General features: G+C 38.9%; 1 protein-coding gene across 2 annotated transcripts; it reads left to right on the forward strand.

Moving 5' to 3' along the window:
• The first annotated feature begins 1,002 nt into the window (after nucleotides 1–1,002).
• Nucleotides 1,003–4,822, forward strand: si:dkey-283b1.6. Of its 2 annotated transcripts, none has more exons than XM_039803843.1 (4): nucleotides 1,003–1,015; nucleotides 3,008–3,106; nucleotides 3,593–3,875; nucleotides 4,147–4,822. In XM_039803843.1, the coding sequence occupies exons 2-4, from the start codon at nucleotides 3,078–3,080 to the stop codon at nucleotides 4,249–4,251; spliced, it is 417 nt and encodes a 138-aa protein (XP_039659777.1). In that variant the 5' UTR covers nucleotides 1,003–1,015; nucleotides 3,008–3,077; the 3' UTR covers nucleotides 4,252–4,822. The 2 variants fall into 2 exon arrangements, with proteins under 2 accessions (XP_039659777.1, XP_039659776.1); XM_039803842.1 differs by lacking the exon at nucleotides 1,003–1,015 and adding an exon at nucleotides 2,039–2,089.
• Nucleotides 4,823–14,624: the final 9,802 nt, after the last annotated feature.

The raw sequence follows: 14,624 nt of genomic DNA on the forward strand, positions 1-14,624 counted from the left end.
TTAGCAAGCAAAAAAAAGAAAGAAATACCAATGAAAAAAAAGAAAAAGAAAATAGGGCAAAGTGCTTTGGTAGCATTCTGAGATAAAAGATGGAAAAGAGGTTCACCTGTTGCTTTGACTCTGGGGAGCCAGTATTGACTCTGCTCATGTAAACACAGGAACCTCAAGATATACAGTAGGTGCGCTTCCTTTGGGAAACAGAAGTTAAGTCTGTTTTTTTAGGAGTTTTATTTTTTCTGGTTAATCTCTATAGAAGTGTTCTGCTCTTCCCCCAGTAGTTTTAATCTAGTCGATCAATGCGGGTTAACCCTTTCAAACACAAAGTCAACCTTGGTTCAATCCTGGTTAAGCCCCAGGTGTCAAAGGGGTGTAACTTAGCTCTCAGCTGAGGCCTTGTGGACAAAGGTAGCTGTTACTTTAAATCTTCTAATGCTGCCATAAATTCTACTGGTGGACTTTTAGCACAAACTAATAAAACACACAGTCCAACTGATAAAACATGAATATATGCTCACATACATAATTGTATGCGGGCATATATTCATTCACCTGTGTATACAGCTAAGCACAAGCTTAAACACTCTTTTGATATTTTCTGAGGGGGGTTTGGGGGGCTTGTGTGCCCGCCCCAACACACAAACAAAAAAAAACAAAAACAAAAAAAAAAAAAAAAAAAAAAAAAAAAAAAAAAAAAAACACAAAAAAAAACCCCCCCCCCTTTTCTTCTCTCCTCTCTTTCCCTCTTCCCCTTCCCCCCCCCCCCCCCCCCCCAAAAAAAAAAAAAAAAAAAAAAAAAAAAAAAAAAAAAAAAAAAAAAAAAAAAAACAAAAAAAAAAAAACACACAAAACACACAAACAAACAAAAAAAAAAAAAAAAAAAAAAAAAAAAAAAAAAAAAAAAAAACCACCACAACCACCCACCCCCTATTTTTTCCCCCCTTTCTTTCTCCTCCCCTTCCCCCCCCCCCCTCTCCCCCTCCCCCCCCCCCCCCCCCCCCCCCCCCCTGGACTGAAGGTAAGAGCCTGAAGTTTGTGTTTCTGCTTCCGTTTTTCTGCTCGATTACTAAAGCTGATCAAATTAAACCTCATTAGGAAGAAATCTCAAACGAAGCAGGAGTCGTCTATTTGTTTAGTCAGTATTTACAGACTTTGCCCCTGTTCCAATGTGCTCACTGATCATGTGTTGTGAATTTTGACCTCACCTTGCTTTGGTTTAATAATCTGTTCAGCATTTAAAATGTGGCAATGTTAGACCACCTCTAAATATGTAGAGTTTGTTCCCCTGTGAGTACAGATTCAACATCATGTTGAGGACTTGCTCCACACTATCAGAATTCAGGTGGCGAAAGGAGAAAGTTCAGTCAATTTTGATCAACATTTGTCTTCTTCTTTGTTTAGCTGATGTTACCATATATCTTTGATCAAAACCTGTGATAAACTTTGTTAACAGAGCCACAAGGTGCCCTGACAGGAAGACAGGAAATTAAGCAACCGTGTAGTTACAACTTGTTAACAGTGACTTGGTTGCACTGTAGGTTAGTGGTACCTGAGGCAGGAGACACATAATAACTGTTTCTGGAACACTCTTTTGGAGTGTTTATTTGAAGCTTTGCGACCCTCTATTTGATATAAATGACATGAGCAGTGATATTCTTTCAAGGTTGTTATTCAGTGTGCTATATGCTGAATGGTGACAACATGGGGGGACTGTATGCCATCTGATCAGTATCATTTTGTTGCTGTCCTTTGAAAACAATGGATCTCCAAGACATCGACTTTTCATGAACTAAGAACAGCCCTCTTTTCAGCTTGTGACAATGCATTTTAAATGGTTTACGTAGAGACAGGAGAATATTTTTTTAACCACTTTATCTGAAAACATAATAATCAAGGTGGAGATAATGCCTTGCTGTTTAAAACTTTTAAATATATATATACATTTTAAGCCTCTATTTATATAGGACAGCTGAAGACATGAAAGGGGAGAGACAGGGGGAATGACATGCAGCAAAGGGCCGCAGGGTGGAGTCAAACCTGCGGCCGCTGCGTTGAAGAATAAACCTCTATAGATGGGCACCTGCTCTACCAGGTGAGCTATTGAGGCACCCAAAAAGTTTGAAATAAGTTTGATGCTAAATCAAATTTAGACCACATCTTATACTTTGATACCAATGACTCTGATCTCTTTATACTCTATAATATTCCTGTTGATCACCTGACAGGTTTCCAAGCACATTGTAATCATAACATATTTGCATAATACGTAACACCAATTAGTGTAAGTAGGCTGAATGATGGAAAACCATATGAGGTTACTGCAGGACACATTTCCAGTGAGAGATGTACTTATATAAGTCTATAATCTGTGGTACTCACCGTTATGGTTTTAGGATGTGCAATATCTGGAAGAGCATTGGTGCAACTTTTTTAATTTGATACGGCATTGTGCAATTATGCATTGGGTTTTGTGCAATACATAAGTTACTGATCACAGTATGATTCAATGGGAAATGTGCAATTTGGGTAAAATTAAGTACACTATGGTGGGGTGGGAGGGGGGGGGATGTGCAGATGGATGAGATAATGTATGCTTATGTTTTATGCATGTTCACTGTATGTTTATTGTGTGTTTATGTGCGATGCGTCACTTCTCTCGACTGCCCAAGACGAATTTCTCCTATAGGAGACAATAAAGGCTTATCTTATCTTATGTCTCCACCTACAAGTAGAGACAGGCAATAAAATATTCTTGGACCATGGTTTCTTGGACAATTACATTTATGGGTCTTAAGTTCAAAGTATGTTTTCCTGTTGTTCAAGGAAGAGAAAAAGATGGAAAAGTTTGCAGGGCATGACCCACCATAAAGTAGTCCTACAAGGCAAAGTAAATAATAAATAATAATAAAGTCTATAAAGTTAAGCAGCTATAAGAGATAACATGTTTTTTTAGTTAAGAAAACGTGTAATTGATGGCAAAATCTAAATGTTTTGCCTGTTTCCCCTTCAGGTTCGTACTGTGTTTTTCTGACTCCACTTCCATTTTGGTCCATCAGGAGTTTATCAACAGAGCTTTAAGGATGCCAAGTGACTACATTCCCATTCTAGAGTAAGGCACATTTCTTTTCATCTGTAAGTTTCTTTGGTGATTAATTCAACTTGTTTTTGTTGGCATTGGCTTTACTTCCTCATTGGGTGGTCCCAGAGACCCAGAGATTAAATGAGATTGACAACAATTGAAAAATCAACCATTTCTTCAAATACATTTTTTAAACCTTATTAAAACAGAATAGTATTTAAAGTCCTTAGTCTTCTCTTTACCACAAACTGAGCTTGCACAATTGATTTAGGTGGCAAAATATGGAAATGACCATAAAGCATTTTATTTACACCAAGTAAGGACATATTTCATGTTTTATATGTTAGGCCTACACGAGCAATGTGTTTCTAAAAAGTCAAGAGTCTTATATTTCAACATATTTTACAGCTAAACATTCCCACTGACACTTCCTTCTTTGCCTCTTCTCTTCCCCTGTTTTGCACCCATATCCATCTTTCTCCTCCTCCTCTCACCCATCTCCACCTCCTCTTTAAGGATCTTCATGGGCATTATGGGCTTCGGCCTCTCCATCATGTTCTGCACGACCTTCTGCAGGGCGTGCTTTCGCTTTAGAGAGGACCAGATAGAGAGGGAGGTGTGGCGACGCACTGACCAGGAGGCGCGCCCTCCTCCCATATTTTTCATCCCTTTCCATGGAAGTTTGTCACGCCAGGACAGCGAAGACCAAACCAGGATGCCTCACTACAGCCAGGAGCTCCCCACACCACCACAATATAGCAATGATGTATACTGTGGGCCACCACCATCCTATAATGAGGTGATAGTACAACAAAACCCCTCAATGACAGACATAAAATCTTTACTAGTCAGAAACCCCAAATATAATGCAAAAATAATGCATAACAATTCAATTCAACTTTATTGTCATTGACACAATGTGCAGGCACATATGCAACGAAATGTAGGGAAAACATAGCACTGAGCCGCTGCACCCTGTTCATTGCCATTTTGAAAACCATAACGTCAACCTCAATGTGTATTTCTGGGTATTTAAATTTTAAGCTTGTGTTTCTTTCTTTGTATTTCAGCTGGAATTGAAGCCTGAGGATCTTCCCCCTGTGTACACAGAGTATAATGTCCCTGTGTATCCTCCATCTCACACAGACATGGTTCATCCACACACACAGTCATAACAATAAGCCAGGACCGTCACACTGCCTGTGTGGAAGTTATGGACACTCTTGATTATTGAGCTGCCTCATGGGCTTGAGTGAACTGGCACTGTTGTTTATAATGTTTCAAAGATTATTTTTATTTTATTATCAAGCTTGTTTATTTTATTGTGATAATGAATGCGATGATGGCACAGAGGGGATAAAAGCTGCAGAAATATGAAATGGCATCAGGTTTAAAGCTACAACACCTGGAGTATACAGCACATTCTCTGAGCCACTAAAACACTTAGAAATAGAAATATATTTTATTTGACTCTGTATGGTGATTGATAAAATGGGATATGTGCTCATCATTTTCCTACCTGAAATTATCTCCAACAAAGAGGTTTTTCTTCTGGTTTGTTTGCATGTCTGTCTGATGTCAAAATCATGTTAAAGGTATTAATGAAATGAATGTGAATTGAAATGGGAAGGTGAATCCAATGGTGCCACTATGTGGCCTTTTATAAAGCACTTTGTCGTGGCTCATGCCTCCTGAATCATGAGGAGTGGGTGCAGAATTTCCATTAAAAGTTTTCTCACCACTTTTTACCAGTTTATCTATTGTGTTTTATATAATGTATAATATAATTTACAGTTAGAAGAGAGAGAGAGAGAGAGAGCGAGAGAGAGAGACACAATTATATAGTAGACAATTTATATTAACAGTATACAGTATAGTAGCTGGTCTACAAACAGATCCCTGAATAGAATGACAACACATTTGTGTCACTCCAAATATATGTCTGTAGTATAGTTTTTTTTACATTAGAGGCTGAATATAGAAATCTACCTTTATGTCATATATTTAATTTTGTACCATATTTCTATGTATACAAGTTCGTAGTGATGATATTATCATATGTGCATAACATTTATGTTTTTCAACAAACAATAAATACTGCGCTGTATCTGAACTATATGTTGTAAATTAACATTTAGGCACAGACAGTCTGATCCTGTCTGACTTTTGACATTTTTATCATTTATCTTCAGTTATTGCACTAAAAGTACGACCTACACACGTTAGCCTGGCACTTCTTCAACCACCCAGTGACGTTTATTCAACCCTGAATTCAAGGGTTCTAACTTCTATGTGCATTTTTTGTCTTTATTATGCATCACAATTTCTTTTTTTACTTTTAAAACTGCTAAACGTAACAAAGAGAGGCCTTCTAGTTGGTGGAGATTCATAAATCAGAGACATACTGGAACAGTTTTCTAACTTAAGTTACTTTTGCATTCAAAGACATCCTTAATGCCACCGAAATGGTCGGCATATTTTATTTTTTTTGCAAACACACGATTGGTTTAACTTCTAATCTCATTTAGTTTTTATTTATTAGCATCTAATTCTGGAAATACATTCATCACCTTTCATATACTCATATCTTTTCTTCTAACAGAGCCAAAATACTGCAGTGGTTCAGTAAAAGCCAGAGTACATATGACAGACAGGTGTCTACAATAAATAACACTATGGTGAACAGGCTGACATACAGCCACACATGGTCCAATGTGTGTCCCAGGCATTTACACACGATCTGTAATCCTATATATGTCAAGTGGGCTTGACCTTGTCAATTTCTCTCTGTTTAATGGCAACTGGATGTGGTGTGATCTTGCAGCCTCTATAAGGGAAAATGCTCTCCTCTTATATGCTCTGCTCTCACTTACACGTTGCAGGGGTATGCATGTGTGTGTGTGTGTGTGTGTGTGTGTGTGTGTGTGTGTGTGTGTGTGTGTGTATGTGTGGATGTGTGAATTATCTTAAATTCCAAAATATCTTTCTTCCTGTCACTCGTTTAAGAATCTGAGTGTAATTTGATTTTAATTATATGAGAGTTTAAGCAACAACAAAGAACAAGTTTCTTGGCAGTGTCCACAGCAGAAACTAATTACCCATATATTGAAAACACACAGTTTTTATTTATTTTTATTTTTTTCCCGCACATACACACACGCACGCACGCACACATGCAGACGCACGCCACACACACACACACACACACACACACACACACACACACACACACACACACACACACACACACACACACACACACACACACACACACACACACACACACACAGTTTTGGTTTGCTAGCAGGACTGTAGAAGTATAGGGTATTATTGTGTAGTGCAAATTAGACACTAGAGGGCAGTGGAAGTGTGTAGACTCATGGCCAGTGTATATTTTCATTTATATTATGTCTTGGAAGCTCTTTCCTTTTTTACTTATTTTTTGTTTTTGTTTACCTTAAGCACAACCACACTGCAGTTGGTAGGTAAGTGTCTTGCCCCAGAACAGAGTAGAAGAAAACACAAATTTTCCTAAACCACACTCAGTGTAGGATTAATGTATGTCAATAGTTGTTTGGTCTAATGTGTTGACAGAAACAATATTCCACAATGCATACATCTTTAGAGATGATTATAGCTTCTATTATTTAATTACTGTATTTTACTACTAATATAATTTATTTAACAGCTTGGTGATTTCAGTAGTTTGGCACGTACATAAGCCAACCAGTCCTTGTATGGAGATTCAACTCCAAAAAAAGGATAGGCTTTGGAACTATGTAAGAGGTTATCAGTGAGAAAATATGATTCAGAAAGTTGATGGTGCAAGTAAGTAATATAAGCCTAATGGAGTGTAGGAAGTTCAAGGTTCAAGTGAATCAGCAGACCTGCTAATCATTCAGCTTTTTTACCATCTTCCTAAGTAAGTGGCATATTAATTGCACTTTATTGTTTTTAGATCTCTGCAAGTTAAAGAATACAAACCTAAGCACTTCCTTCACCATGATCTGTTATGGTCCCTGCTTAACATACCAAAGAATGAGGGCTGCACATATACTTCATTCTTTTTTATTAAAGTGCTCATATTATGCTCATTTTCAGGTGCATAATTTTATTTAGATGTTGTGCCAGAATAAGTGTATGTGGTTTAATTTTCAGAAAACACCATATATTTGTTGTACTGCACATTGCTGCAGCTCCTCTTTTCACCCTTTGTGTTGAGCTCTGTGTTTTAGCTACAGACTGAGGCATCTTACTTCTGTACCATCTTTGTTGGGAGTCGCACATGCACAGTTAAGTACTGCTAGCTAGTCAGTTGCAGAGTATGAGGGCGTGCCATGCTAGCAGCTAGGCGAGCATTATAAAGTGTGATACAATAGTGATGCACGTTCGTCACGGAAGTAAAGGTTGGACTACAATAGAGCTGTTTGGAGCAGTTTGTGAACAGTGTTTTCTGTTGGAGATGGTAAGTCCCTTGGGGTGGACTTTGGGCTTTTTCACTTTGTAAACCTATAACATGCACAAAAAGATATATAACACAATCAAGGAAAGGGGAAAAGCCAAAAAGCATAATATGAGCACTTTAACTCAAACTGTATCATACTGAATCAAAGCCCAATATTTTATCCCATGCCTTCTAAAGGAGCACATAGGAGTGACATAATGCAGCATGTAAGCATCCCATTGGATAATGGCATCATCAAGCTATCATTTGTATCACCTGTGGTTCCCCCTGTCTTCACTTGTGTTCTTGTTAGTACCTTCTTGTTGTTTAGTAAATAAAAGGCCCTGAACACCCCGCAGGTGTTTTCACTTATTCTGGCTGATTAGACCTCTGCTCAGGTTGAAGGTGGGCCGGAGCTTTGATGGTAATTTATAAGGTCACAAATCTTTTCTATTAATAAAAATGATAAAGGTGTCATTTGTCCTGCCCTATCAGGTGCAACAAAGCTAACAGGAGACTCAATCCGTCTATACACGCCCACACAGTCCTGGGAAGAGGTCTAATGGCGCTTTTCCATTACATGGTACCTACTCACCTCGCCTCGACTCTACTAGCCTTTTTTGGTTTTCCATTACGAAAAAAAGTACCTGGTACCTGCTAACAGGTACTTTTTTTAGTACCTCCTCAGTTGAAGTTCCAAGCGAGCTGAGGCGAGCCGAAAATGTGAGGTGAAACCCTGCAGGCTGTTGACTGGTCGGAAAGAATCATCACTGATCACTGCATTGCTAGCGAGAGACGGCATTTTTTATGTGTGTGTGTGTGTGTGTGTGTGTGTGTGTGTGTGTGTGTGTGTAGCTGGTGAGCGAGGGAGAAGTGAGAGAGTGACGGCGATTAGCTCCGCAGCGAGTAGTGACTCTAGAGTCATATATATGTGAGAGAAACAAAGTGTCTGCCCTGTTCTTTCTGACCACGGTGGGAAATCTGGAGCAGTAAAAGTTAACTATCTTGTTGATTTCATGTTGTTTACGGAGAAGGAGAACCAGGAAATGAGTCGGGGGGGAAATGCAACGCTACCAAGCCACGCCCATGGCAGTCGCTATGATGACCAGCCACGCTGAGGCGGTACTAAAATCTGCAATGGAAAAGGGACGCACAGTGCGCCGAGTCGAGTCGAGGCGAGTAGAGTCGAGCCGAGTCGAGCAGGTACTATGTAATGGAAATACGCCATAATGGTCCGTTCATGCCACCGTGGAATATCAGGGACCGCCCCCGTGATTACGTTGTTTTTTTTCGACTGCCAGCGTTCATGTGCTTCACTGTCTATGCGTGTTCTTCTTCTTTGGCATAACAAGACTGCCACCAACTGTTGGGTGTAGCCTAGAGCATCAGGTGTGTGAAAACATGGAGGCCACAATAACAAAGATTTGCTGCTGTTTTCTTATGCAAGCGCCTACTTGACTTGAATTGGTTTACTTGTTACTGGCAATAGTACACAACTTTTATAACTAATTTAAGCTACTCTGTTGAATCCAACATAAATCTTGCAACAATTGCAACCTAAATCGATAGCACATTGTGGACGTTGGCAAAATATATTACATGCATGCGTGGATTTTCTATATTTAGGAAATGTTTCTCACCCTTCAACACATTTGAACGATCGTAGGCCATGTTTCTGTACGTCAGTTGTCAACAACGCGTCACCAACTGGGAAACTCTGTTAGCAAAATCTAGCCCCAGTTTCCCACCTCTGATTCCCACATGAAGTGACGTGAATGATGACGTTTTCACTGGGAAAAATGTTTTTCCGATGCCCATAAACGCACGGTATTACACAAGATTAACTGAAAACACCTGTGTGGGTGTTCAGGGCCATTAAAACTTCTGTGTATTTTACAGAAAATCAAAAGACAGTCTTTACAATCTCAGTCAAGTCTATTACACTGAATGTATCGTGATATGTATCAACGAGAAGTTGGTATCAACATATCACAATCAAACAGGCTCAGTTCAGACTTCTTTATTGTGTGAAACCTTTGATGTCCCCCTTCATGCGTTTATCCTGCATCAAAAACTCCTGTTAAATGTCCTCACCTCTGTCCTCTGTTACTATCTCCTCCCCCTTCTCTATCTGGTTCTACTTATTTCCTCCATTCCTTCTCACCTACACTGTAAAAAAGTACAGACCCATTTAGTTATGTCCACTTATTTCTTATTTTTAACTGAACACTCTTATACAAGTTTTGGATTTTGAACTCAACTTTATGAGTTTTTGAAAGTTAAACTTGCATTTATGCATTGGGTCCACTATTTAAATTTGTATGTGTTGATTGAACTTGGGTATGTAAGTTATCAGTTGGAAAAAAAAAGTGTGTGTGTTGCAACAAAAAATGGTTGCCTTTCGATTTTAAAATAACCTGTCTTCACAGCATAGTTAAAGCATGGACAGAATAAATTGATTATACACCGCAGATAAGTGATGTAGCCTATGCAAATTTCTACTAAAATATAACAAGTGTTGTGGCAAACAACAAAGCACTAGCGGGAGGAGGGAGTACCTGTCAAAGGCTTGTGAATTGTGAATTTGGCATTTCACTCTTCTCATATTGAAATGTACTTGAAAAGTACTTTTCAAAAGTCAAACAGCTCTGCCCACATTTAGCCCAACCCCAATCTACATACTGCAGTCAGGTGCAATTGGTTCATTGGCTGGTCAATTCCCATGATGCAAGGTGGTAAATAGAGTTGTGTTAAAATTTGCTGAAAAGTTTGCAATTTGTTCGGAATTGTTTGTTTGAATTCCGTTTATTAAACGTGTGCTTGAATGTAGTGTTTTGTTGCCTGGTAATTGTCATTGTTGTGCTGGTTTACATTTGTAACCATGAGTTAAGTGACTGTTATGTTTGATAAGAAGAGCTGGAGTATTGCAGCATTAGACTTTGAGCAGTAATAGGCTTTCTTCAGCTATTAATCTGTGGTGTGTCACTTCACTAGCCCAAGTGACGCAAGATCAGAGGCTTTAGAGGGACCCCTATTTTGCATGGGGCCCTGGGGCGGCTGCACCCAAGCACCCACACTATCTCCACTATAAATGTGGTTATGTTATTATAACTTTAAACCGTGAGTTGTAATAAAGCAGAAAAGTATGTCTGTTATACTAGGCAAGGAAGGTTTCTTGCATTATTAAAGAAAGTATTTTATTTGTTTTAACTTAAAGTATGAAGTTAAACTAAGTAATTAAAAGTTAAATCAACTAAAATAACAACTTTAACAAAACTAGAACACTGTAGTTACATCACCCTCATTAACTTTAATTTCTAAGTTGAAACAAAAGCAGTCTTCAAGTTGAGTGAACTTCGATTTTCAAGGCTGAAGGTGAACTTTCATTTCCAAGTTAAACTACCATGAAATTTATTACAGTGTGTGATATTTTAGTAAAAACATTAGTCTGCTTAAGTTGAAAGTATAAGTTCAATTGCTGCCTTAAAAACATGAGTACACCTAACTTGAAAAGACAATTGGTATGAATACAGTTAGTTGAAATTAAATGTAAAATTGTATGTTTGTTTAACAAAAGGAAGCAAGTTTCCTTGAATATACAATGTAAGATAGATGGTTGTTTTAACTCACAGTATCAAGTTCTAACAATAAATTATTATTAATTAAACATCTTCTCTAACTACCTTCGTGAGTTGAAATAGCATACAATTGTATTTTTGCTTGACAAGAAGAAGCAAGTTTCCTTGAGTGGACAATGTAGTATTGATAGTTGTTTTAAATCACAGTATCAAGTTCAAACAATAAATGATCATTAATTAAACATATTCTATAATCTAACTTTGTGGGTTGAAACAACACTATTCTTGGCTTTACTCACATTTTTAAGGCAGCAATTGAACTTAAATTTTTAAGTAGAACCACCCTGATAATTTTTACAGTGTAGTACTCTGTCTCAGTATCTTCCTTTCTCTGTCTATTTCTGTCATTCATAAGGATACACATGTCTTTTTCTATTTTAGAGGATACCGCTAAGCAGCACTGCCCCAAAATAGGAATCCCTCCCCTACACCACACACACACACACACACACACACACACACACACACACACACACACACACACACACACACACACACACACAGTGTAAGAGGTCAGTCTTTCCACTAAAGTACAAACAAATCTGAACTCCTGCTGGCACACAGACAAAAAAATTGACAGGGGCTGTAAACACAGAGAGACCATTAAAATTTGAGTGCAGGATTAAAAGTTAATTTTGGATGGGGCTTTATTGAGAAAAGGTAGCACATTGTCTGAGTGAGTTCTGGTACTGTACGTTTGAATACTGCTGCTCTGGAAGAGACAAGTGGGATCCTGGAATAGATTTAGAGTAAGAAAGCCCCCTGAGGGCTTCACAGGCGGAGAGAAGCACAGATAATATAAAAAGGAATGGAGGGGATGTTTTTGTGTCTGTGCATGTGAGCATGTCGGTCAAAGAAAAGAGTGTCAGAGCCAGAGAGCTGCTAAAGGTATGTGTTTGTGTATGTACGTCTGTTCTCTGTTGAATGATAGCTGAGCACAGTTGCTTTTATTACCAGGATGACCCATCTCTCTCCTTACCTTCCTCCCATTCTCTTTATCCCCACTCCCCCATGGCTCTGTGATATGAATACACACTGGAGAGCCTCTGGCATTACACTGTCTGATGACGTTCTCAGTGAGTCTTTCCCTGCATTGCTTTTCGTCTGGCTTCCATCACCACTGGGGCTTTGAGTCTTTATTAACAAACTCTTAACTGTGTAGACTTTCAGTCTGTATTTGTTTGGCAAAAGCATTAATGTGTCAGGAAAAATCATTCACACTGATACATGCTAACATACAACATGCTGAGTGACAGGATGCAACTGGCCCTAAACAGCTTTTCATAACATTTTCTTTTAAATTAATGCACCATCCATACACAATGTTTTCTTTATCTTTATTTTAGTTTTCTCAATTAAAATGCTGAAGCTCTGGTTTGCTTTTGGTTCTGTTTCTTGTGTGATCAGCCACATTCATCCACTGCGCAGTGATTTTAACCTCATCTTTAACCAAATATTCTACAGCTAAAAGTGGTCAACCGGATAATTTTTTTCTTTTTGTGTGTGTGTAATATCTGGTCACCAACAACAGAAGAAAATTATCACAGCTAATTCATGCTAAATTAGAGTTGGGTTACAGTAACTGAAGGGTATTGTCCCATAAAAAACGACACAAACAAATAAACAAAAAGGAAAGAAATGAGCACATAAGAATGGTTAATGTCCATATTTTGTCATCTCTGGGACGGTATGCTATGAACCACCCAGGTTACTATGGTAATGGTTGTTCTAGAATGAGCTGGCCAAGCTAGTTGCTAACTAATTTTTAATTATTAAATGATAATGAGACAATGAGGTGAACCATGCTGGTTAAGGTGGAATCATGGCTGGTCCAGGCAATATGCAAACAGCTGGGCAAAACTTGCTTCCTTCCTCAACACAATGGGCAAACCCAACACAGAAATGTTTTGAAGACAATCTCATGCATGTGGGATTCCTAGTTGTCTCAAGAATTTGATTTGCATCATAAGAGATAAAAGTACCCTTCGCTCACAGCAGCACCTCTTAAATACCTGATTCAGGCAAAAGCTCATTATAAAACCTCAAAAATTTTGTTCATCTTAGCTATTGCTGATATCTGATCAGCCTTCACTGGCAATCCTTTTTTTAAACTAAATTACCATATATGGCTGCAGTCGGTGGGACTCAGGAATGTCTGGGGTAATAAGGGTCATAAGAAAACAGGAATGGCCCTAGAGGGACAGAGGAGGGTTTGAGGTCAAAAGATATCATTACATACCACTTTCACTCCGAGTTATCAAGCATTTAACTGCCATTGATCAACTCGGCTTAGATTTTGTCTCACTGTACTTTATGCAGGGTTTTCACAGATTGCTTCAATAACGGCAGAGCGGAGTGGTTCAATTCACTCCCTATGAGAACAGTGGTATGAGTGAAGTCTGCTCACAGTGGCAAAAGTGCCCAGATGTTCGCCACTCTGCCCATTCTCCAAAGTTGACTCAGAGTCAACTTTTGCAGAAGTCAGGGCCTACTGAAGAATGAGGAATTCAAGTAAAAAACACTAGTTCTGGTGGTGCACAGCTGGACGGGAGTACGCAGCAACGTTAGCTGATCACTGAATGTGACTTGTAAACCCCTCGCCAATTCCAGAACGTGAGGTAGCCTAATTGGTACGCATCGCTCCCCGGTTGTGACCCAGGTTGTATCTGAATTGTCATGCAGGGATCAACCCGTGTTTACTGGCTTGGATTGCATTGACAAAAGAAGGGTTGAACATGGGTCAGATAACCCTGGTCCGACCCGGGTCATTGGTGTGAGGTATTACAAGGGCCTGTGGAGCACTGTCAGGGACCTCGCAAGCCTTTCTCACCAAGTACTATTATTATGTTTGCTGGATAACTTGACCAAGTGAAATTACAACAAGAAAATTTTGCTTCAAAAATAGGCCCCTGATTAAGGGATTTCATTTTGTTTCTTTACACAGACATCTTTTCAAATGTTTACAGTATACCTACATATCTGTGGCATACTGGAATTCTGCAAATATCAGTAACTTGAAGTACTGAAGTGAATGTTGCTTGTTCTTTTTAAAGCACTTTCTAAATCCGGTTTCCAAAAGATCTATGTAAATAAGGTTTGCTTGCTGTACTTCGAAACAATATATAGTCCTCTTTGCAAATAACATTAAGGAATCAAAAACACGCTGCCTAATATGGACCAAAATGTAAGGAAAATAATTCTGAAAACCCCTAACCTGAAAATAATTATTTAGGCAATAGTTGTATGACTTGTTGTGTGTGTGTTACTGTGTTTGCACTGATGGGACAGGGTAGGTAACCATGGAGAGGGGGGTTTGTTGACAACATTCCAATGTGCTGATGTGTGTGTGTGTGTGTGTGTGTGTGTGTGTGTGTGTGTGTGTGTGTGTGTGTGTGTGTGTGTGTGTGTGTGTGTATGTGTGTGTGTGTGTGTGTGTGTGATAACCCAGTTGAGCACAGATAAACAT

Source organism: Perca fluviatilis, chromosome 6 (assembly GCF_010015445.1).
Source record: "Perca fluviatilis chromosome 6, GENO_Pfluv_1.0, whole genome shotgun sequence".
NCBI classification, from domain to species: domain Eukaryota; kingdom Metazoa; phylum Chordata; class Actinopteri; order Perciformes; family Percidae; genus Perca; species Perca fluviatilis.